Here is a 25,289-nt window from a genome sequence, read left to right as displayed (position 1 = left end):
AGCATGGGTAACAAGGAGAGAATCGAAGACTTGGAGGCTAACCTGGGGATATGCAGGACGAGATCGTCAAGATGCGAGAGGGCATGGCGGAAAAGTTTCAGTCATTGGAACTCGCCGTCAACCGTCTAGCAGAATCGGTGATGAGTAGCCAGGAAGACCGAGGCAGTGCTCAACGTTTAGAGCGACGAGGAGACACCAATCGGGCGTAGTTTCGAACGGACAACACTAATCCATTCGCAGGTGGGAGGTCGGTGAAGCTTGAGTTTCCACGATTCAAGGGAGGTGATCCGACGTCATGGGTGAGCAAAGTTAAACAATACTTTGATTACCATGGTACCGTGGAAGAACAGAGGGTCCAGTTCGCTTCTTACCACTTGGAGGACGAAGCGAATGAGTGGTGGCAGGCAACGGCGAAAGGGTTGCTGCAACACGGGGTTTCCTTGACTTGGCAAGTGTTCGAAGAAGAGTTGTGGGTCCGTTTTGGGCCTACCGACGGGGAGGACTTCGACGAAGCACTGTCAAAGATTCAGCAGAAGGGGACGCTGCAAGATTACCAAAGGGAATTCGAGAGACTCCAGAACAAGGTAGAGGGGTGGACTCAAAAGGCGTTGATTGGTACCTATGTTAGAGGGTTCAACTCTTCTATCGCAGACATCGTCCGAATGTTTAGGCCAAAGACGCTCAAGGAGGTTCTGAATCTGGCTAGACTTAAAGACGAACAAATGCAACATGGGAGGAAGAGATTCGGTGGTGGTCCGTCAGCGACGAGCTATGGCATGCCGACTTCTCGGTTCCATCAATCCACGACGGGTAACAGGGTCGAATCGTCCAGGGAAGTCGACTCTAAAACCAAAGAATCAACGTCGTCAGCACCACGTCGTTTGAGCTGGGATGAGTTGAAGAAAAAGAGGAGTTTAGGCTTATGCTTCAGCTGCGACGAGAAGTATATCCCAGGTCATCGGTGCAAGCAACCGCAACTGTTTGTCATGGAGGGAGAAGGAGATGACGACAGTGACTTAGACAAAGAGGTGGAAGGAGAGCCGAAATATGATGAAGTTCCAGAGATCACCACCTATGCACTGACGGGTTGGAGTGGACCACAGACAATCCGCTTGTCAACCTGCATCGGCAAACATCACCTCACGGCATTGGTCGATAGCGGGTCCACGCACAATTTCATCAGTGAAAGAACGGCGAGGGAGTTGAGGGTTGATCCGACACTGGTGAAACCGTTTGAAGTGAAGGTGGCAGATGGGAAGCCATTGCAGTGTCAAAGCAAGTTCGAATCGGTCAGGGTGGGTTTCAGAGCAGTGGACTTCACCATGACGCTATACGCTCTACCTCTTTTGGGATTAGACATGGTTTTAGGAGTGCAGTGGTTGAGGTGCCTAGCACCAACGGTCTGTGACTGGAAAGAGCAAACAATGGAGTTCGAATGGGGAGGGGAGACATTCAAACTCAGAGGAATACAACCAAAACTTCAAGTCGGCGGTCCACAGGAGATGGAAAAAGAGGCTCGTCAGGGGCAATCTCTGTTCGCCGTACATATTGCTGAGGCGGCAGAGAAGGAGCGGATCATTCCAGAGGGCATTCGACCCTTGATCCAAGAGTTTGACGACCTTTTCCAACCACCAACGCAGCTACGACCGCAGAGAGACATTGAGCATCACATTCCGTTGAAAGAAGGAATGGATCTGGTCAATGTCAGGCCATATCGGTACGCCCATTTCCAGAAAAATGAGATTGAGAAACAAGTAAACGAGATGCTGAGGGCTGGTATCATTCGCACAAGTCTTAGCCCCTTCTCGTCACCAGTGCTTTTAGTCAAGAAAAAGGATGGGACGTGGCGGTTCTGTACGGACTACCGGGCTCTCAATTCAGTCACCATTAAGGACCGTTTTCCAATCCCTACTGTTGATGACATGCTCGATGAGCTCCATGGGGCTACTTTCTTCACTAAGCTGGACTTGACTACGGGATACCACCAAGTGCGAATACTTCCTGGAGATGTGCATAAGACCGCATTTCGAACCCACAACGGCCACTATGAGTACCTAGTCATGCCGTTTGGGCTCTACAATGCACCATCGACTTTTCAAGCGCTTATGAACGATATCTTCAGGCATATCCTCCGCCAGTTCGTGCTAGTGTTTTTCGACAATATCCTTGTTTACAGTGCGACATGGGAAGAACATGTGCATCACGTGGAGCAGATTTTTGCTATCTTACGCAAGCATCGGCTAGCCGTGAAGCTCAAGAAATGCGAGTTTGGGCAACGGGAACTGGAATACCTAGGACACATAATCTCCAACGAAGGTGTGAAGGTGGACCAAACCAAGATCCAAGCGATGCTTGACTGGCCAACACCAACAAATGTCACCGAGTTACGAGGATTCCTTGGCCTTATTGGGTATTACCGCAAGTTCGTATAGAACTATGGGATAATCGCCAGACCACTGACTAACTTGCTTCACAAGGGAGGGTTCGAATGGGGAGAAGAGGTAGAGGTGGCTTTTGCGGCTCTCAAGACGGCACTCACCACTACTCCGACACTGGCTCTGCCAGATTTTTCTAGTCCGTTTGTGATACAAACCGATGCGTCCAGAGATGTTATTGGTGCCGTTTTGTCACAGAACGAGAAGCCAATCGCTTTCATGAGCAGGTCGCTGGGAGTAGCAAAACGATCGTGGTCCACCTACGCAAGGGAGATGCTGGCCATTGTAGTGGCAATAAGAACATGGCGACCGTACCTGCTTGTGAGGAGGTTCCTCATACAAACCGACCAGAGCAGCCTACGATATCTCTTTGAGCAGCGCATCCTAACTCCTGAACAACAAAAGTGGATGGGCAAACTAGTGGGTTATGACTATGAGATTACGTACAAACTAGGCAAAACCAATGTGGTTGCTGATGCTTTATCACGTGTTCCAGGGAGTCCGGTTTTAAATGCTATCTCGGTGCAACATACGTCATTATGGGACGACATACGAGCATTGGCAAAGGAGGATGCCTATATGCAGCGTGTGGGACGACTAGCTCGCTCCAAACCAGGGTGTCCTTATGCATGGAGGAACGACCTATTATGCTACAAGAACCGGGTGATCATTCCCCCTAGCTCACCTTTGGTGACCCAACTTCTACATGAGCATCACGACACGCCAATGGGAAGACATTCGGGCGTACTCCGTACGTACCGCCGACTGGCAAGACATTTTTACTGGCCTGCCATGCATCGGATTGTGAAGGAATATGTGGCAGCTTGCGACATTTATCAACGGGCGAAGTCGTCGTCGCTGGCACCAGCCGGCTTGTTTCAGCCACTACCTATCCCGAACCAAGTCTGGGAGGATGTCTCTATGGACTTTGTTGATGGATTGCCACGGTCCGACGGTCATACCTCAATCATGGTGGTGGTGGATCGACTAACTAAGTCCGCCCACTTGGTTCCATTGGCACATCCGTATACTGCCAAGGTGGTGGCGGCAAAGTTCGTGGCTGCAATTGTGAAGCTCCACGGCATTCCGCGTTCCATTGTAAGTGACCGTGATCCCATTTTTGTCAGTTTCTTTTGGAAGGAGTTTTGGAAGTTCTGGTACCAAGCTTCGTATGTCCACGGCTTATCATCCCCAGTCTGACGGTCAGTCGGAGGTGGTCAACCGGTGCATTGAACAATTCCTCAGATGCTTTGTTCAGAACCGACCCAAGCAGTGGAGCGCTTTGTTGCCGTGGGCAGAGTTTTGGTATAACACCACTTTCCACTCCTCAACGGGCACCACTCCTTTCCAAGCACTCTATGGACGCGCACCACCTGCCATTCCTTTGTACGAAGCGGGTTCTTCGATGCTTGCGGAAGTGGATGAGCAGTTGACCTCCCGTGACCAACTTCTCGATGAACTAAAGCAACACCTCCAACGGGCTAACAACCGCACCAAACAACTGGCGGATGCAAAACGCAGGGATGTGGAGCTCGAGTGTGGAGGTTGGGTGTATCTGAGGCTACAGCCATATCGCCAACGGTCGGTTCTTCGTCGAACTTTGCAGAAGCTTGCCCATAAGTTTTTTGGGCCCTTTCAGGTCATTGAGAAGGTGTTGGGCTGTTGCATATCGTTTGGCGTTACCCGCTAGTTCCCGCATACACCCTGTCTTTCATGTCTCATTACTAAAGCCTCACATTGGCCGAGAGACACCGGTGCAGGGGGAGCTGCCGCCGCTGAGGGAGAATGGGTACCTTATCTTGCAGCCGGATTCTGTGCTCCAGCAGCGTAAGGTTCGCTCGGGTAAGAAGGACGTGGTGGAGTTGTTAATCAAGTGGAGGGGATTGTCTGCAGATGATGCTACGTGGGAGGAGGAGAGGCAAATTGCAGAGAGCTTTCTCGACTTTGCTCCAAACCTTGAGGACAAGGTTGCTGTTTGAGGGGAGGGTATAGATGGGCCGAGGGAATGTGAGAGAGGTTCGACCACAGCAGTCCGGCCCGTTCGTCAGAGGAAACCAAATCCTCGTTATCTAGATTGATCTCGCGAACAGTCTAGGATCTTCATTTATTTCTGTTGCTGAATAATAGGAGAATATACTTCTTCTATGTTTTTCCATTTCGTCATTTGCTTCCATGTATCAAGGGATGGATTGTCCCGAATCTTTGCTTCAGTACTCTTTATAAATCAATGAAAAACCCAAAAAAAAAAAGTAGTCTAAACTACCAAACATATATCTTGTGTTGTGTTCGTGTAACGCCAATTGGGACCTTACCAGTTTCTGTCTGGTCATTTATCTATTCTTCTTTCAACGTTCGCTTGTTTTCTTTACACAATAATCAAATTCCCACGCTATATAAATATTTCTCATATATCAGTAGGCATGCAGGTAGAAATGAGGAACTATTATTGATTGAATGATGAGGACGTAATTATCATCATGCAATGCTTTATTTTATTTTTATATGGTTAGGTGAAGAAAGGCAAGACATCCACAAATCCACCCGGCATAGACAAACCAAAAGTGTACTGGAATCAGTAATTTTGTCTAGCTGCAAAAATAATCATATATGCGTACGTAACTGCTTTTATATTTATATATTAAGAATAAAATCATTCTGTAATATATGGTTCAAACGGAGTAGGAAACCGCTACTGTCATAAAGAGGCTTTACGTTTTGTTTAAGATAAAGAAAAGCCAAAATATGCTAAAGATTTGTATGTTGTGGACAGAATGTGAAATCAAATTAGAAAGTGATTATAAAATAAACTATACTAAAGCATAGAAAGCAAAACAAAAGTAAGGTTTTAAAAAGAAAACACCACTAGTCTCTCTACGGCCTTTATGCAGTAAGCCAGTAATGCTGCACGTAGCCAAATAGTTTTTATTTTGAGTAGCAAGAAAATACAGTTATTGGGCATGCTCAAAAGTGAGACAATTTCAAGCCGGACCTGCAGCATGGGACGAAATTGCATTTGCATGCCTAGAATAAGAGTTTGAGGATTTAAGAGCTAAGTTCCTGAAATCTAAATGCATGAGAAATTATATCTTGTTTTCGAAAACTCTAGAAGAAATGATAAACATATTCACTTCTCCAAAAACAGTAACGACTAGCAAAGCGCTAGCTAGTCTCATATGTCTAGAAGAACTTTTAAAAAACGTGTTCTCGATTTTCCCAAGCATCCAGTACTAATTGACGAAGTGTCCACATATCTTGATGATTTGTCTTCTATGGTAGCCGTAAATTATTTACAACAAATACAACGTTTAATAGCCGTTAACTATTCTCAATAATTACTATGTACAATAATTTAGAATAAATTTCTATTTATTTAGACACCGGAGATCAGAATGAATATAATTCGTTTTTGGAATATAAATATTTTACCACCAGAGGAAACAATATTAATAATTCAAACTATTAACACTTTATTTCCCTAAAAAGAATTACTACAAAATTAACATAAACTAAAGTGACTAATCACTAGAAAAATAAAATCATAACTAGGTATCAACCCACACTATGTTCGGGATAAATCAATTTAAATAAAATATTATGAGTAAAATTATTATTTGAGATTCAAGATTCGTTTGTAAGTGGCATATTTCTTATTGTTATTTACATAAATATGCCACTAAAATATTATGAGTAAAATATAAAACAAAATATGTAAGTAAAATTTTTTCCGTTTATTCAAATATGCGTTTATTTTCTAGTAAAATATGCTTTATCTAGTAAAATATGTTTTGATGTCTTTTTGTGTTTCTAAAAATCAAATTCACATATTTTATATTTCACATTATTATCTATATCACTATACCATTAAATAGATAAAGCAATATTTTTAAACTAATTGATTTAATTTAAACTAATCTTAAGTTTAAAAATGCAATGAGAAAAATGATAAATAAATGAATATTTTTTTTTCTTGTTTGTGACATGTAATTTATTTTTGATAATTAAATAGGTTATGAAAATGATAATTAAATACATTTTAAGATTTAATAGTTGACTAAATCTTTCATTTTAAAAAACTAATAGAAAAAAGTTTTAGCTCATAATATTTCAGTGGCATATTTATGTAAATAAAAATAAGAAATAAATGCATTTGTCAAAAAAGTATAGGAGCTATGTAAGCGCGACACCTCAGATTTTTTTTTGTAAGAGTGCTTCTCTATTAATATATAGAAGATTTTTTTCTTGTTTGTGAAATGTAATTTATTTTTGATAATTAAATAGGTTATAAAAATGATAATTAAATATATTTTCAGATTTAATAGTTGACTAAATCTTTTATTTTAAAAAACTAATAGAAAAATTTTTTAGCTCATAATATTTCATTAGTATATTTATGTAAATAACAATAAAAAATAAATGCATTTATCAAAAAAAGTATAGGAGCTCTGTAAGCGCGACACCTCAGTTCTTTTTCTTGTGAGAGTACTTTTCTATTAATATATAGGAGATTTTTTTCTTGTTTGTGAAATGTAATTTATTTTTAATAATTAAATAGGCTATGAAAATGATAATTAAATACATTTTCAGATTTAATAGGTGACTAAATCTTTCATTTTAAAAAACTAAGGGGGGTGTATTGAAAGTAGAATTTTGGAGGATTTTAGAAGATTTGTGATTTATTTTAAAATCACCTGTTATTCAACTAGTGATTTTTAAATCACTTCTAGAATCAACTGTTATTGAATATGAGATTTGTAAAAAGTCATTATAAATCACTCACAATCTCTGTTATTCAATTAACAATTTGTAAAAATCATATACAATCCACTGTTATTCAAAATATAACTTTTTTTTTAAGAAAACCATAATAGAGATTTTGGGAGACTTTGTATACACTTTTGTAATAGAATTCTTGTTAAAAAAATCACACCGAAAGTAGTGTGATTTAGAAGGATTGTTTAAAAAACAATTCACATAAAAACAAATGCCTTCACCGCAGAACAAACCCGAAACAATGGTGGATGAGTATACAGCTTTCTCCAAATGAACAATATGAGACTTCCCACACACATGTCGATTGTTAAGTAACCTCCCATGTAGAATGGTATAGCCATGTAAAAGTGTTCTTCGAAACCAATTGCAATTTTCTTTCAAAATACATCCTCCATCTCTGCAACTTGTCTTCTCCTACTCTCTCTCTCTCTCCCTTTCTCTCTCTCTCTTTACTCGCAAATACATACCTCAAGATGTTGTCTCGGTCCATCAAGTTGATCATTGAAGCAACTCAAGATGTATTCTTAGCCACCTACGCAGCAGAGCTTTCGTCAACGGCGACGGTCAATACCTTTGAGTGCTCAAGTGGGAACTAGTGACAAACAATATGGATCCTGTGTTCAAGGATGTCTGATAAGTCGCTGGGTGGGGTACTTAAGTGTTTCCTTTTTGTTTGAGCTAGCTCATACTCAAAACTCTCAGGTTTCATTTTATTTTCAAAGATGTACTTAGCTTTTGTAGAAGTTGTTGTAGGCTCATTATCTCCGACAAAGAATGTCCACATCTGGGTTTGTGCATCGCTCTTCTACAACGCATGGGTTTCTTATTTCAGAGTTTCTGCAATTAAGTGAATCCTTTTGATTAAATTCAACAACAAAGGTGTTCAGTTCAATATTGCCAAAGAAGAAAGCAATACACACACCAAAAACGTAGGCTAAGTAAGAACACACCAAATCATAAGAACGAGAAGGTAAGAAATAGAGTAAGAAAAAATAGCCAACCACCATTGTATTTATTCAAGTCTCCTACAACCGAAAGCTTTTAAAGCCATTATCTATTTCCAACTATCTATTTAGAAAAAACTACATTCACATAATCCGACCATCTTCTCCATCACACTTAAGCACGCTCTCCTCTGATCATACGTGCAAGTTGAATGTCTTTTGCCACGCTTGGCATGAAAGGGGCAAAGGTTAGTGTCCTCAAAGAGACCAACAAGGTTTGCTTCCGCAGCCTCCTGAAGTGCAATCACAGCATGGCTCTGGAAACACCAACAAATGTGAGGTGCAACTTTCTTTGTCTTTGCCAACTAATGTGATTTTGCGTATGATCTCTCTTTTTTTTAACCATATAAATATCCTAAAATCACCTAAAATTCAATAACCAAATCTCACCAAATATCAAATCTCAAATCTCACCAAACACCCTAAAATCCTAAATTCAAAAACCAAAATCTCCTAAAATTACACTCAAATCACCTAAAATTATACTCAAATCTCTCAAAATCCTAAAATATTAAAATCTCAACAAATCTCCTAAAATGTCAAGTTCAATACACCCCCCTAATAGAAAAAAATTTTAGCTCATAATATTTCAGTGGCATATTTATGTAAATAACAATAATAAATAAATGCATTTATCAAAAAAATTATAGGAGTTATGTAAGCGCGACACCTCAGACTTTTTTGTAAGAGTGCTTCTCTATTAATATATATGAGATTTTTTTTCCTTTTTCTGTGAAATGCAATTTATTTTAAATAATTAAATAGATTATAAAAATGATAATTAAATACATTTTCAGATTTAATAGTTGACTAAATCTTTCATTTTAAATAACTAATAGAAAATAAACTTAGCTCATAATATTTCAGTGGTATATTTATGTAAATACAATAATAAATAAATGCATTTATCAAAAAAAAAGTATAGGAGCTCTGTAAGCGCGACAGCTCAGTTTTTTTTTTTATGAGAGTGCTTTTCTATTAATATATAGGAGATTTTTTTCTTGTTTGTGAAATGTAATTTATTTTTAATAATTAAATAGGTTATTAAAATGATAATTAAATACATTTTCAGATTTAATAGGTGACTAAATCTTTCATTTTAAAAAACTAATAGAAAAAAAATTTAGCTCATAATATTTCAGTGGCATATTTATAAAAATAACAATAAGAAATAAATGCATTTATCAAAAAAAGTATAGGAGCTCTGTAAGCGCGACACCTCAGTTTTTTTTTTGTGAGAGTGCTTCTCTATTAATATATAGGAGATTTTTTTCTTGTTTGTAAAATGTAATTTACTTTTAATAATTAAATAGGTTATAAAAATGATAACTAAATATATTTTCAGATTTAATAGTTGACTAAATCTTTCATTTTTATAAATTAATAGAAAAAAATATTAGCTCATAATATTTCAGTGGTATATTTATGTAAATAACAATAAGAAATAAATGTATGATTGGACATGACTATCGAGACTGGCTTTTTACACAGATTGCTCAGATTTGGTGAAGATGGTGTCTTCTCCTAAGGACTGGCTGGCGTTCAAGATTTACCTCGACGATATCAAGATGGACAGAGAGGAGTTTTATTCTTTCTCTTTATCTTTAGTTTCAAGAAATGCTAATGTAGATGCGGATTCTTTGGCACGCCAAGCGCGTACAACTCCGCATCATGTTTTATTTGTAAATGATTTTTCTTCCTATTGGCTCTTATGAGCTAATCTTTTGTTGTCAAGTAAAAAATGTATTAATCAAAAAAAATATAGGAGCTCTGTAAGCGCCACATTTCAGTTTTTTTTTTTTCTTTGTGAGAGTGTTTCCCTATTAATATATAGGAAATTCTTTCAAAATATTAATTACTGGAAGTATTGAGAATCCAATGTTACCTTATTTAGTTTAAATATTGATTCGAACGCAAAAAACTTCTCCTTTTATTTTTCTTACAATTGCCAAAAAATTGATCTTTGCTTGCTTAAGTCAAAGACAAGAAGAGCAATCACAGTTTCTCAATCAAAGCCACCTTTCACTGCTTTCAAACTTACCTATTTTATTTTAAAAAAAAGAAACCATCTCACGCGCTTTATTCATTCCTCTTCTCTTCCCTTCTCTCTCTGTCTGAAAAAACCATTAATGACATAAAAACAAATCTTATCAATTTTTTTTTCTTACTCTGACAAAGTAATAGAGAAAAAAAAAAAAGATTGAATCATCATCACCGTCGTCAATCTAAAAACTTGCTCGATCTAGTGGGAATCTATAATTTTCACTTTTGCATCTTTCATTGATTTGGGTTTTCTCGAAATAGGTAGCTTGAGTCTTTTTCTTTCTTTGCAACCGCGTGAACCTACTAGCGAGCGAGCGTTTCCGCAAATGTGACAGCTCATCACTCTCACAACTTCTAACACTAGTTATATTAAGTTAACGAAGCAGGTACGACCAAATACTTTGTCTGAAAAACAAGAAAAACAAAAAAAAACGCGGAGTTATGAGAGTTATCGACGGTTCTTTGCTTCGGCGGCTGATTTGTCTTCTTAGCCTCTGGTGTCTTATCGATGGAGGAGTCACGGTGGTTGTGGCGGAGGATGAGAGGAAAGTGAAAGATAGACAGCTTAACCAGACTCCTACTTGGGCTGTTGCTGCTGTTTGTACTTTCTTCATCGTTGTTTCTGTTCTTCTTGAAAAAGTACTTCACAAAGTTGGAAAGGTTGGTTTTTTCTTTTTTTTTTTTTCTTTTGGGGGGTTTATGCTAAATCTTTGTACTTTTTGTTAGATTTGAGCCTTGAGGGTTTAGTGGAGATGGGTTCTCTTTGATTTGTGAAAAGGAACTGTCTTTGTCTGAGATTTTGGGTTTATGTTTGTGTTTGAAAATTGGCAAATTTGTCTTGAAGTGAACTTTGTTTTGATTTTGATTTAGGTTCTATGGGATCGGCACAAGACAGCTCTTCTCGATGCCTTGGAGAAGATCAAATCAGGTCTAAAATCGCAGTGTTTATTTTTACTACTTTTTGTCAAGTTATGTTCTGTTTGGAATTTGCAAGTCTGAGTCTTACCCCAAGGAAGAATTTTTCGATTTTTTTTAGATACATTCTTGGTTGTTTCTATCTAAATTCATTCCAAAATAAACTTGTTGATATGAATTGTTGCAGAGTTGATGGTACTTGGATTTATCTCATTGCTTCTGACATTTGGACAAAGCTACATTTTGGCGATTTGTATCCCTTCACATGTTGCTCATACGATGCTCCCGTGTCCTGGTCCTAAACACTTGAAAAAAGAGGAAGATGACGATAATGGTGAAAGTCACAGGAGACTCTTGTGGTTTGCACACAGAGTCCTATCAGGAGGTGAAGCATCTCCCAAAAAATGCAAGAAGGAGGTGAGAGTGTGTTAAATATCTCATTACATATTTGCCTTGTTGATTTGAAGATTGTTAATGGATGTCAATGTTAAATGATGGTGTAGGGTCATGAAGAGCTTATCTCTGCTGAGGCACTTCATCAATTGCACATCCTTATATTCTTCTTAGCCATTTTCCATGTTATGTACAGCTTTTTAACTATGATGCTTGGAAGGTTGAAGGTACTTAAGAGAAAACCGTGCAACATCTCAGTTTCGTCTACAGAAAGTTTTTGGGTTGTATTAAAGATTTGTTGGTCTTTTCAGATTCGCGGATGGAAGCATTGGGAGAAAGAGACATCATCCCATAATTACGAGTTTTCAACAGGTACACACTTATGCACTTTCTCTGACCTTGAGGCTAGGGCTGGGCAAAATAACCGATAACCAAATAACCGACCGAAACCGAACCGAAAAAAACCAAACCGAACCGAACCGAAATTTTTCAAATACCCGAATGGTTAGTAAAAATCTATATCCAAACTAACCGAAACCGAACCGAACCGAACCGACAATTAAATGGTTAACCGAAATATCCGAAAACCTAGAAGATATCAAATATTATATACTTAATATTATGCAAAACTATAAAATAAACTTAAAATATAAATTATTTCTAGATTCAAAACAATTAAATATTTTAAATAATCAATATATGTAAATGTTATTATTTTGAATTTACAAAGTTAAATACTATTTTGTAAAATTGAATCCATATTTTTCCCTTTTTTGTATTTTTGTTATTGTATATTTGGTTAATTTTGGTTATATTCGGTTAGTTTTGGTTATATTTGGTTTATTTGGTTAATGTTAATATAATTTATGTTAGTTATGGTTATTTATTTAAATAACCAAACCGAAACCGAACCGAAAGAAACCGAACCGAACCGAACCGAAATTTCAAAAATATCCAAATGGTTACTATATTACTATATCCAAAATAACCGAAACCGAATACAACCGAACCGAAACCGAATGGTTAACCGAATGCCCAGGCCTACTTGAGGCTACTCTATCTCAATTCTAGTCTTATAGTTTCTTGTCTTCATCCTTGCGGTGTCCTGAGCTCTGGTTGGTTACTTTTTGATTTGTTGTTCTTGCTTTATATAGATACTTCCAGATTCAGGCTAACTCATGAAACATCTTTTGTAAGAGCACACACAAGTTTCTGGACTCGGATTCCAATCTTTTTCTATATTGTAAGAACCATCATCCTCTTGCTTCTATTCTATTCTTAGTCAGCTCAGAGATAATGTAGCACACATACCAAATTGACTATTCGGTACTATTCTTGATATGATTCTCACTTTCGGCCGCCAATACAATGCGTTTCAGGGATGCTTTTTCAGACAGTTTTTCAGATCCGTTGGGAAAACTGACTACTTGACATTGAGAAATGGATTCATCTCTGTGAGTTTTTCGACGTACGGTTTCTATTTTCGATTTAGTATGTAGTATTATTGATCTTGCTGAGTCGCTCTGTTGTGGTTTATGAAGGTTCATCTAGCTCCGGGTAGTCAATTCAACTTCCAAAAATACATTAAAAGATCGTTGGAGGATGATTTCAAGGTGGTCGTTGGAGTCAGGTAAACTTATAACACTTTCTACGATCATTGGCTTTCATTCCTATAACTTATAAGTTACAAGTTTATAACTAAAGATTGTGTCTTATTGCAGCCCTGTCTTGTGGGGATCTTTTGTGTTATTCCTCCTTCTAAATATTGAAGGTGAGTATCTAAAGTCACTAACTGTACAAAAATATCGTTCCATGGACGTGTTCTAATCTTCTTGCTTGGTATTTCAGGCTTCAAGATGATGTTCATTGGAACTGCAGTGCCGGTTATCGTAAGATATCATTCACTTAATTCGTTGAGATCTTCCAAATTATTAAGGACTCACAGTTTTGGTTTTTTTTTTTTTTTTTCAAGATAATTTTAGCTGTAGGGACAAAGCTTCAAGCGATTATGACAAGGATGGCTCTTGGAATCACCGATAGACATGCGGTAGTTCAAGGAATGCCGCTTGTACAAGGCAACGATGAGTATTTCTGGTTCGGTCGTCCCCATTTGATTCTCCATCTCATACATTTCGCCTTGTTTCAGGTACTCAAAAGAAACAGAGAAATCCCTCAACGCAAAACACAGATCCTTTTCATTACTTTCTTGAATCGTTTCTTTTACATTTTGCAGAACGCGTTTCAGATCACGTATTTCTTCTGGATATGGGTAACAGCTTCGTTTTTTTCGTTGCTTTTCTTATGCATTTTCTTTCTTGACAAGAGTACATAATTCTCTGTTCCCTCGATGTAAATGCAGTATGAATTTGGAGATAATTCATGCTACCATCCTAATTTCAAGATTGCACTTCTAAAAGTAGGGATCGCGTAAGTATCTAATCTCAAAGACGTGTGAAAAGAAGATATTGAACTTGTATGCACATCATGATCATACCACTACTAATCTTGTTTCCTTTTTTCTTTCTCTTGCAGTGTAGCAGTATTGTGTCTTTGCAGCTACATCACACTTCCTCTTTACGCACTCGTAACTCAGGTAACTTTCCATTGTTCATATATGCTACTTAAACTGGACATGTCTGTAAACTAAGAGATCTCGGTGATTTAGATGGGTTCGCGGATGAAAAAATCAGTATTTGATGAACAAACATCAAAGGCACTCAAGAAATGGAGAATGGCAGTGAAGAAGAAGAAAGGTGTGAAAGCCACCACTAAGAGACTTGGTGGAGAGGGAAGCACGAGCCCTACATCATCAACGGTTAGGTCTACTTCATCTGTACGATCATTGCAACGTTTCAAGACCACACCACATTCGATGAGATACGTAGGACTTGACCCTGAAACATCAGATCTAGACACAGACAACGAAGCTTTGACTCCTCCCAGGTCTCCTCAAAGCTTCGAGCTTGTTGTGAAGGTTGAACCAGATTCTAAAGAGATCAAGACTGGTGAGACTAGTCGTGACACTGAAACTGATTCTAAAGAGTTCTCTTTTGTCAAGCCTGCACCGAGTAAAGAACTATCGCAAGACCGGTGAGAGACTAGCCGTGATGGTAAATCTGATTCTAAAAAGTTCTTTTAAAGTTAAGCCTTCCCCGAGTAAAGAACCATCGCAGTAAAAGAATCAGAATCTGTCACCCCGGAGCATTGTTTTTGGTTTATTAATCTAATACCTTTGTAAATCAAATGCCGTGGTGAAAAAGTAATGTATTGATGACAATAGTAATTAAATTAGGATTTGCCCTTCTTCCATTGCCAATTATAACAGTCCAGATTCTGCCAATTAGAGATTCGGCGTAAGAAAATGAGGGACAAATATGAAGAACCAATTTAGTAAAATTCATTAAAGCCTACTCAAATTTTGTCAAAGCTAATTCGAAACAAAAACCATACAACACAAAGAAGAAAGTCTTGGTTTATTTATCTAATGATTTGTCAATCTTCGTTATGATGTTCTCTTACAAAATAACCAAATTGAACTATAACGTTGGTTTGGTTTTCAGTTTTCTAATTAATTGATTAAACCAAAGTCGAGTTGAGATGAGTGGTAACACTTGAGCCACAATTTAGTTATATGAGTGGTAACACATGATTGAGGACGGTTTGTTTTTGTTTTGTAACCCATAAATGATATATCTCACAAGGTGCCTCTTCATCGTCCTACTGGTCTAATTAACATCACTGCATTGGCTCGAGTTTTTCACATCTCATTAAGAGTGAGTTTCCAAGGCTTTGATGTATTCGTTTCTCTCAATAGTGTCTATAAACTTTCAACCTTTTTTTTGTTGATTAGCGGTCTAAATGGTTTTGATATATTGAAAAATTGCTTAGACACAATTTTTTTTATTTAAATCAAAATGTGGAAGCAACCAAAGCATGAATGAATAGAGAAATAAGACGAAAGATTAAACAAGACAGCAACTACTTTTTATACCGATCACTATCAAACAAGCTAGGCTTGCAGAGAAGTATTTCACTAATCAAGCAAAAACGAGCACATCAATTTATTCCCTTGTCTATCAAACCTAAACCTAATTTAAGAAAAGAGAAAAATAAATTCCGCGAAAATTCAAATGATTATATATTTTTTATTACACAAAAAAAAAAAACTAGTAGAAAACATCTCAAGTGTAGAGAAGGGCGGGTAGCTAGGCTTTGACCTTGGAAGGAAGAATGGTGAGCGAGGGAGCGGTAGATGTAATAAATTGCGACGCTTTCCCAATATCAAAGTCACAAGTCACGTTACTCACGAGACACAAAACCATAAAAACTTTTTTTTTTCTTTTTTTTTTTCTATAAAAGATCCAAACTTTTGTTTTTGACATTTTCCTAAAATTATCTCTATGTTTAGGTATAAGATACGCGCGTAATTAATAACCGCTTCATAATAGGGTCCATTCACAGGTCCACATATGGAAGAAAAACAAGGTATAATTTAAAAACTTATAAAGTTATTTTGTTAGTGATGATGTGTTGAAGTATTTGCATTAATGGAATAAATGGGAAAGATAAGCATTTGCAACGTACATACAAAGTAATGACAAAAATCTCTTTCTATCTAATATATAGACTAAACATAACAAGGTTCATCTTAGGAATAATATAGGGAAACAAAATGGGTCCAGTTCATCAGCAAAGCAGAGAGAGGCTTCTCTCGCAGCAGAATAATGAATCCAACTGGTGTTTCCGCGGGGTCGCCAAGTTGTACGAGATGGGACACTCTGATCCTCGGAAGCTCTTCTTCGCCGTCAAGATGGGAATGGCTCTCTCTCTCTGCTCTGTCGTCATATTCCTCAAGGAGCCGCTGCATAATGCTAGTAAATACTCTGTATGGGGCATCCTTACTGTCGTCGTGGTTTTCGAGTACTCCGTAGGTATTTGAATTTCATTCTTGAATATTTGATTAGATTTGGGAAAGCTTGCTTTTGTTGTTTGTATATATTCTTCTAGGTTTTGAGTTTTTTTGCACATGTTCGCCGGTCGTTGGAAGATTAAGCCGTTGGTTCATTCTAATGCTTAACGGGAACTTTACTGATTCTTTCTTTTTTTTTTGGATTCAATCCATCCCACGGTTAATTAATTATCTTGACTTTTTGTTTCCTTATTTCAACATAGTTTTATACTCCTTCCGTTTCAAAATATAGGATGTTTTAGTTGAAACACGCATATTAAGAAATAATTACTTTTAAAAAGTTTAACCAATCATAAACAAGTCTGCATAATAGAAAATATAAATTTAATCTAAAAGTTGCATATAAAGTTGGAAACATCCTATATTTTGAAACAAAAATATTTCTCTAAACATCTTATATTATGTAACAGAGGGAGTATTTTCTAGTTACATAGAATTAAATTTATAAATTTTGACTTTATTTTTTTTAATCTTGATTGAAACTTGAAAGTATTAATATATTCAATAGTTGACTTTTTGAATTAAATATTTTTGGATATATATATATTTTTTTTCATAATTAAGCATCCTTCATTTTTTTCATATGATTGTTATATGTAAAAGTCTCATATATAAATATCAATGTTTATAATATATATATGTATATAAATTAATGAATGTTTAATGTTGTTTGAGTATCATTATGAGTTTGAAATATTTTAATTTTATTATTTAGAATCATGCTATTTCATATGTTATAATAGACCAGCTTACTAAGCATTGATTATGGAGTTTAGGCTATAACCGATGAGTTGTTATCCGTTTAACGCCTAATATAATTCAAATGTTTATTTGTAGGAGCAACTTTGGTCAAAGGATTTAACAGAGGGATAGGCACATTATCAGCTGGAGGACTTGCGCTTGGCATCGCGAAGCTCTCTGTTTTATCAGGAGATTTCGAGGAAGCCATCATCATAATCTGCATTTTCCTTGCAGGTTTTGCCGCATCTCCCTTGTACTCCTCCTACATGAGGGTTTTGAAGATTGATTTAGTAACATTCTCTTTTTGACCTTGATCAATCAGGTTTCATTGCTAGTTATACGAAACTCCACCCGGCCATGAAGCCATATGAATATGCATTCAGGGTGTTCTTGTTGACATATTGTATTGTTCTTGTTTCGGGGAACAATACAGGAGATTTCTTCAGCACTGCCTACTACAGGTTTTTGTTTATTGTTGTCGGTGCGACCACTTCTTTGGTTGTGAATATATTCATATTTCCAATATGGGCCGGAGAAGATCTCCATAAACTGGTGGCCAATAATTTCAAGCATGTGGCTAATTCCCTAGAAGGTAAATAAACATAAATTTAATGGTCCTTCAAAACAAAGATGAAAGTTTTCAGATGATTTGGTTGGTCATTTTATATCATTTATGTTAGTGTCTCCTTGTAAAGTTTTTGGTTTTGAACTGATAGTTCAGGTTTTGTTTTATTTTAAAATATTTAGGATGTGTTAATGGCTACTTGCAATGTGTGGAATACGAGAGAGTATCCTCGAAGATTTTAACGTACCAAACATCTGATGATCCATTATATAGTGGCTACAGGTCCGCTATTCAATCTACAAGTCAAGAAGAATCACTGGTATGTATGTTTGAAGTTGAGACAACTAATAAACATTTGGATGTTTTAAGCATTAAGAATTTGCTTCTCTATGCAGCTCGAATTTGCCATATGGGAGCCTCCACATGGACCTTACAAAACTTTTAACCATCCATGGAAAAACTATGTCAAACTAAGTGGTGCATTAAGGCATTGTGCTTTCACCATCATGGCAATACATGGTTGCATACTTTCAGAGATACAGGTTCCTTAATCCTTATTATATTACTATTTCATGAAACCCATGTAAGATGTTTAATAGCTTACAAGTTGCTACAAACTCGATGATATATGAGAACATCGTATACCTCTTTGATTTGGCAGGCAGCTCCAGAGAAACGACAAGCTTTTCGTCATGAGCTTCAAAGAGTTGGCAATGAGGGAGCAAAAGTTATGCGTTTGATTGGAGAAAAAGTAGAGAAAATGGAGAAGCTAAGCCCCAAAGAGATTCTAAATGACGTTCAACGTGCAGCAGAGGAGCTACAGATGAAGATAGACAGTAAATCCTACCTTCTTGTCAACTCAGAAAGCTGGGCGGCTACTAAAGAGCAAGCTGAAGCAGGAGAAGAAGAAGAAGAAGAAGAAGCTCACGAGACCAAAGTGATTAAATCCTTAAGTCAGATTTGGGACACTAACAGCATCAGCAGCAACAATCAGAATCCAGCCAGTGGTAATGATGGATCTCCGACATGGATGTCAACAGAGAGTATGATGCTAAGGAACCGAGAGACATGGCCAAGCGTTTCCTTCATTGGTGGTTCTGTGGTGAATGATATAGTCGTATATAAAGTATACGAAAGCGCGAGTTCTTTGTCTTTGGCTACGTTTGCTTCCCTTCTCATAGAGTTTGTTGCAAGGCTAGAGAACCTTGTAAGCGCCTTTGAGGAGCTAAGTACAAAAGCATATTTCGAAGACCCCGTTCCTTTTAACGTAGTTGATCAAGAGGGATTATGGACCAGACTCGTGAGACTCAGGAGACTTAGGAGATACTTTAGCAGAAGCTAAGACTAAATCCTGAGAGGATCATGTAAAAAATGTTGTCTTCTCATAATTTCATTTGCTGTTTTCATCTTCCATTTGATCATCTGACTGGTAATTAATGGTTATCTTCAGCTCTTTTTCATAGATAAGTGCATAGTAGCATTACCATTCTAATACAAATTACAAAACAAAAAAGTTGTAGACTCAGCTTAGGGTTTATTTGTGTAATGCTTTTATAAATCGATGCCGTGGTGAAGAAGTTAATTATCGAATACCTTGTATTAAGTACATTAATTATAGGGTTTTGTGTTTGCCATTTCAATTGTTTTGTTCCAGATACTTCATTAGAGAAGTGGCTTAATTAGAACATGTTGCACAAATAGTAAGACCTAACTTCGTTTAAAACTCAAAATCCCTCTCATGCCACATTGTTTTATAGCAACGGTTTTCCACCAAACCGGCTAAACCAAAATCGAGTTGAAAAGGAGCTGTGTAACCAAAGGACAAAGCTTTATAAGTTTGACAAAAATCACATGTTTAGTTGATGGGCCAAATGATTGAGTAGTCGCTAGAATTAAAATTAGAGTTCAAGTGCGGGCAGGCCTTTTATATTTTGTTTTCTTTCACTGATTAGGAATTGTTGAAATTCTCAGGGAGGAGTTGTACAATTGAAGGTGGAACATGAAAATAAGATATATTGAAACAGAATAACTCTTTATCGAATATATAGAAACTTCAAACTCCAGTGGTATGATAGGAAAAGACTACAAAAGCTTTTGTTTGCTTTATCATCTGTATATGTTTTTGGACTGGCCATTATAATGATGCTAAATAATAGAGAGAGTTGATGGATAAGCTATGCGCAGAGGGGAGCACATGGGATATAAAATATCATTTCATATCTAAAAGATGATAAAAGGGTTCCTTACAAAATCCCTGTGATCGGTACTTCACAGATAACTTAAAAACTAAAAGGCATATTCACTTTAAACAGAACAACAAAAAAAGATAAAGTCGAAGAGACAGACAAGCACATGTGCACCCCATTTTTCATAAGTAGGTTTTCTATAACTTTTGGAGTTATAGTGATCATCAGACAAATACTGCAGTTGGCTTTTTGTTGAGATATAAATTATAACTGTATCAGATTAGACTTCAAAATCCATCCCAAAATAGGCGTTTAACTGATGAAGTTCTGAATTCGAAACAACACCTAAATGGAAAGTCCCACTTTTACGATTTTTAAAAATTAATTTTAAGGTGAAAACTACCCCCAAAAAAAAAAAAGAACGATATGATATATATAGTGTTTCTCGTGATTAAATCTGATAAAATTATAGGTTAATTGTAAAGTATAAGAAAAGGGAACAACATTACCTAAACTCTACTAATCCAAGACCAAAGCTGAAACCAATAACTTTGGTTAAAGTTTTAAACAGTTTTTTCTTTCTTTCTAGGGTTAATTAGGAGAATACCACAATTTTGAAAGTTATTTAAGAGAATACCACAACAACATTTTTTCATTGGAAAATACCATAGGGCCCACGTTTTTTTTGGAGTGAAAAGACTTAATCACCCTTTTCTGTTTTAGTGTTAGATAGAAAGAGTGAAATATTTGGTGTGATTTTTTAAAATAGCATGTAATATTTATATTTTACATGTTATATTGAACTAAATAACGTTTAATTGTAAACCCAAACCGACAAATAATCTCGTTTTAATTGTAAAATCTAAATCATAACCATCTAATTTCGTTTTAATTGTAAAATCTAAACCCTAACCATCTCATTTGTGAACCCAAACCGACATATAATTTCGTTTTAATTGTAAAATCTAAACCCTAACCATCTTATTTGTGAACCCAAACCGACATATAATTTCGTTTTAATTGTAAAATCTAAACCCTAACCATCTTATTTGTGAACCCAAACCGACATATAATTTCGTTTTAATTGTAAAATCTAAACCCTAACCATCTTATTTGTGAACCCAAACCGACATATAATTTCGTTTTAATTGTAAAATCTAAACCCTAACCATCTTATTTGTGAACCCAAACCGACATATAATTTCGTTTTAATTGTAAAATCTAAACCCTAACCATCTTATTTGTGAACCCAAACCGACATATAATTTCGTTTTAATTGTAAAATCTAAACCCTAACCATCTTATTTGTGAACCCAAACCGACATATAATTTCGTTTTAATTGTAAAATCTAAACCCTAACCATCTTATTTGTGAACCCAAACCGACATATAATTTCGTTCTAATTGTAAAATCTAAACCCTAACCATCTTATTTGTGAACCCAAACCGACATATAATTTCGTTCTAATTGTAAAATCTAAACCCTAACCATCTTATTTGTGAACCCAAACCGACATATAATTTCGTTCTAATTGTAAAATCTAAACTCTAACCATCTTATTTGTGGACCCAAACCGACATATAATTTCGTTCTAATTGTAAAATATAAACCCTAACCATTTCATTTGTGGACCCAAACCGACATATAATTTCGTTCTAATTGTAAAATCTAAACACTAATCATCTCATTTAGGAACCCAAACCGACATATAATTTCGTTCTAATTGTAAAATTTAAATCCTAATCATTTCATTTGTGAACCCAAATCGATATATAATTTCGTTCACAAAACAAAATTTACATGATATTTAAACAAATAACATGTAATATATGTAATGGGTATAAAAGTAATTGTATATGAGGATAGAGAATGCACTGTGGGTCCTATGGTAGTTTCTTAAATACTTTTGAAAATTGTGGTATCTAGTGCATATTCCCTTCTTTCTATATCCATAATTGATTTTCTTTTTCTTTTATATTTGTCTTTTGCTTTGTATTTTAGTAAGATTCACATGTCTTGCATTCATGTAAAGAGACGTTAAAAAATAAAATAAAAAGCAAGTTAGCTAAAGAGATGCCATTTTCGGATGTCTTTATACTTCAAGTTCTACTGTTTCTATATCGAAAGCTAGAGTCACAAACTTAAGTTGGTTAAAGTTGTATTACTTTTGTGCTATTGGGTGTTATGAGTTACACTAAATGCTAAAAGAAGAGAAAAACATTATCAGTTTAAGACATTATCACTTTGATTAGAAAGGAACATGCGTCGATATGGAGAGCTTCCCAACTCTGCTGACCAACTAGTCAAATTTTTTTGATAAACAAAAGGTTTAATTGAGACTGGTTTGATATCTGGTTTAGAATTTAGACACGGTTTAATTGGAGATTGATTCAGCTATAGAAGAGTCCAAGTGGTTTGAGGTTTGCTAGACGTGAAAAAAACAAAGTTGTAAATTACATGGATATTGGATACAATAGACTCTCTATCTATTGTGGTCATTGGTCAAGGTGTGAACTTCAAATATAAAATGACGAACCTCAAATGTATATAGACGTGTACCTGCGGGTTATTTATTTATTAATTCATAGTATAAAAATTTCACCAACACATTACGTGTCAAATTGTATCCTGTTTCGATTTATATATGCGTATATCCCTACCAAATTTATTGACACGATGATCCACTTTTAAAGATTCTGTTTTCGATAATAATTGATTTAAATCCAGATCTCACCTAGGCTTATACAAAACTTGCAAGATCCAAAATCTATTAGTAGAAGACAATTTACACACACACACAAAAATTACTATGTTAGAAACAAAATGCGAATTTCGAGCTTCAAAAATTGTCTCGTGTACCAAAAACAAATGGTCGGTTAATTGGTTGGCAAAAACATTACTAAAAAGTTTGTGATGCTAAAATTCTTATTACAAAAATAAAAGTACAATGCAATAAGTAAATAAATAACCAAATACCAACCAATAGTGGCCGGTGTTATTTACAATTGCCATGTTCTATTCCACATATTGATCTCTCATTTGTCTTTGTCCTCCTTTTTTATTAATTAGGGTTTTGACAGAAACAAAAACATATTATGAAAAATATATTTAAATGTAAGATAATTTAAAAATAAAATAAAAAAGGTCTAATCGAAGGTAGGTTTAGCCGTTTAGGTGAGAAAGGAGCTTCCTTATACCTTTTGATATAGTGTTCGTCAAAACTGAACCTATAAAGCCAACCCACCTACCCATCTTTTATTGTTATATATTATTCATTCCGTTTCAAAATATAAGATGTTTTAGAGAAGTTTCTTGTTTCATAATATAGTATATTTTCAAGTTTCTATACAACTTTTAGATTAGTTTAATATTTTACATTATGCAGTATTGTTTCTGATTGGTTGAACTTGTTAAAAGTAAAAACTTCTTAATACGCGTATTTTAGTTAAAATATTCTATATTTTGAAACAGAAGAAGTACTATTTACTTCAAATTCTCCTTCAGATTTCAATAAATATAATTATTAGTCACCTTCACCTCTCTCTCTATCCGATTTTTAATACCATAACCATATAAAAACAATTATTTTTATACATATAATGAAAATAAACAAGTCTTGATGATCTATCAACATCAATTGACTTAGTCGTAAGAGAAATGAACATGCACACACACACACACACACACACAATTTTGAAGTGTAGGAAGAAAAAGAAAAAAAGGGTTTGTGATCTAAGAAGTTGGAGATAGATAGATGCATCTCCTTTAAGAGCAAAATGTTTGTTTCTAAACTGAATTTGTTTCCACACGAAACTACAATACTCTCATTAATTAGGAGACACAAATTGCATGTAAACAAACACTAATTCAGCCATTAAATTCGAAGGAAAAAAAAACAAGTAAACAATTAGTACTTTACTAATTTTGTTTTTCTTCATCCAAACCATGCATGTATTATATTATCATATAGTTTTTGATTTAAATATTAATAATATCTTATTTTTATATACATATATATTATTATTATATATGTATGTATGTATGTATGTATCCTTTATGTGTGTCTCTATTATAACGTGGATCAAGATTCTTTCTTATCTTCATCACTCCACACATTTTCTTGTCTTCAAACTCACACAAAGAAAAAGGAAAAAAAAAACTCCAAAGCTCAAAAAAGATGACTCGACCGTCAAGATTACTCGAGACGGCGCCGCCGCCACCACAACCGTCTCAGGAGATGATCGCAGCGGAATCCGACATGGTGGTGATTTTGTCAGCTCTTCTTTGCGCTCTTATATGCGTAGCTGGCCTCGCCGCCGTCTTGCGTTGCGCTTGGCTCCGGAGGTTCACCGGCGGTGGAGGAAATTCTTCGCCGTCTCCGAACAAAGGCTTGAAAAAGAAAGCTCTTCAGTCACTACCAAGATCCACTTTCACCGCCGCGGAATCTAACTCCGGCGGCGGTGACGACGGAGACACGACGGAATGTGCTATTTGTCTCACTGAGTTTGCCGACGGCGAAGAGATAAGAGTGCTTCCTCTTTGTGGTCATTCTTTCCACGTGGCTTGTATAGACAAATGGCTAGTTTCTAGGTCTTCGTGTCCTTCTTGTCGCCGGATTCTTACGCCGTTGAGATGTGACCGGTGTGGCCACGCTTCCACCGCGGGGGTGAAAGATCAAGCTCATCGTCATCAACATCAACATCATCATCAACACTCTTCTTCTACTACCATCCCTACGTTTCTTCCTTAACACTAATTTTTGTTTTTTTTTTTTTTGTTATAATGGTAATAACTAGTTGCATAATTAAGTATGTGTAAAGTGAGTTAAGATTAGGATTAGAGATCTCTTTTTCTTGTTGTTGTTAATCCACTGTACTTAATCAAATCTCAGATGGAGTTCAAGTTTCAACATGTTGGTTTGTTTGTTTTTTCTTTCCTTCCAAAAATCTAATTTACAAGAAGATCGAAATAGATTAGATTATTGATTAGACAGCTAAGAGCAAGTTTATTGGGAGGTTCATATAAGGGGAGTTCTTAAATTTTTTATAAATTAATTGTGTACTGTTTAGAATATAAGAACTCATGATCTCTTAGATAAAATTTTCTCTTTTATTGGTAGGTTCTTATTTTGGGTATCTTATTTTTGAAAATATTGTTTTTTAAATTTTAAAATTTTAAATAGAATAGAAGTAGTATAAATGTGTAAACATTTAAGATTTTATAAAATTAAAAAATATTGTATTTTAATTAATTTTCAAACATACAAA

General features: G+C 35.9%; 3 protein-coding genes across 4 annotated transcripts; all 3 read left to right on the top strand.

Moving 5' to 3' along the window:
* LOC104747566 (MLO-like protein 8) lies at window positions 10,278–14,900 on the top strand. Its single transcript, XM_010469218.2, has 15 exons — window positions 10,278–10,912; window positions 11,123–11,180; window positions 11,355–11,584; window positions 11,671–11,787; window positions 11,872–11,932; window positions 12,715–12,803; window positions 12,940–13,014; window positions 13,102–13,190; window positions 13,282–13,331; window positions 13,409–13,449; window positions 13,533–13,706; window positions 13,794–13,829; window positions 13,920–13,987; window positions 14,093–14,153; window positions 14,226–14,900. Exons 1-15 carry the CDS (start codon window positions 10,694–10,696, stop codon window positions 14,652–14,654), a joined length of 1,797 nt encoding a protein of 598 aa, XP_010467520.1. The 5' UTR covers window positions 10,278–10,693; the 3' UTR covers window positions 14,655–14,900.
* LOC104747565 (aluminum-activated malate transporter 6) lies at window positions 16,189–19,278 on the top strand. Of its 2 annotated transcripts, none has more exons than XM_019236918.1 (6): window positions 16,189–16,491; window positions 17,367–17,504; window positions 17,593–17,862; window positions 18,018–18,154; window positions 18,231–18,377; window positions 18,497–19,278. In XM_019236918.1, the coding sequence occupies exons 1-6, from the start codon at window positions 16,233–16,235 to the stop codon at window positions 19,175–19,177; spliced, it is 1,632 nt and encodes a 543-aa protein (XP_019092463.1). In that variant the 5' UTR covers window positions 16,189–16,232; the 3' UTR covers window positions 19,178–19,278. The 2 variants fall into 2 exon arrangements, with proteins under 2 accessions (XP_019092463.1, XP_010467519.1); XM_010469217.2 differs by having other exon boundaries at window positions 16,366–16,487.
* Window positions 24,085–24,951, top strand: LOC104747564 (probable E3 ubiquitin-protein ligase ATL44). Its single transcript, XM_010469215.2, has one exon. It carries the CDS (start codon window positions 24,200–24,202, stop codon window positions 24,770–24,772), a length of 573 nt encoding a protein of 190 aa, XP_010467517.1. The 5' UTR covers window positions 24,085–24,199; the 3' UTR covers window positions 24,773–24,951.

Source organism: Camelina sativa, chromosome 15, assembly GCF_000633955.1.
Source record: "Camelina sativa cultivar DH55 chromosome 15, Cs, whole genome shotgun sequence".
Classification (NCBI taxonomy): domain Eukaryota; kingdom Viridiplantae; phylum Streptophyta; class Magnoliopsida; order Brassicales; family Brassicaceae; genus Camelina; species Camelina sativa.
This window is presented reverse-complemented; position numbering and strand designations above follow the sequence as displayed.

Coding starts and splice junctions, on each gene's coding strand:
- LOC104747566 (XM_010469218.2), top strand. CDS start 10,694: ATGAGAGTTATCGACGGTTCTTTGCTTCGGCGGCTGATTTGTCTTCTT. Junction 11,585..11,670: donor CCAAAAAATGCAAGAAGGAG/GTGAGAGTGTGT, acceptor ATGATGGTGTAG/GGTCATGAAGAGCTTATCTC. Junction 11,933..12,714: donor TAATTACGAGTTTTCAACAG/GTACACACTTAT, acceptor TGCTTTATATAG/ATACTTCCAGATTCAGGCTA.
- LOC104747565 (XM_019236918.1), top strand. CDS start 16,233: ATGGGTCCAGTTCATCAGCAAAGCAGAGAGAGGCTTCTCTCGCAGCAG. Junction 16,492..17,366: donor GGTTTTCGAGTACTCCGTAG/GTATTTGAATTT, acceptor GTTTATTTGTAG/GAGCAACTTTGGTCAAAGGA. Junction 17,505..17,592: donor AATCTGCATTTTCCTTGCAG/GTTTTGCCGCAT, acceptor TTGATCAATCAG/GTTTCATTGCTAGTTATACG.
- LOC104747564 (XM_010469215.2), top strand. CDS start 24,200: ATGACTCGACCGTCAAGATTACTCGAGACGGCGCCGCCGCCACCACAA.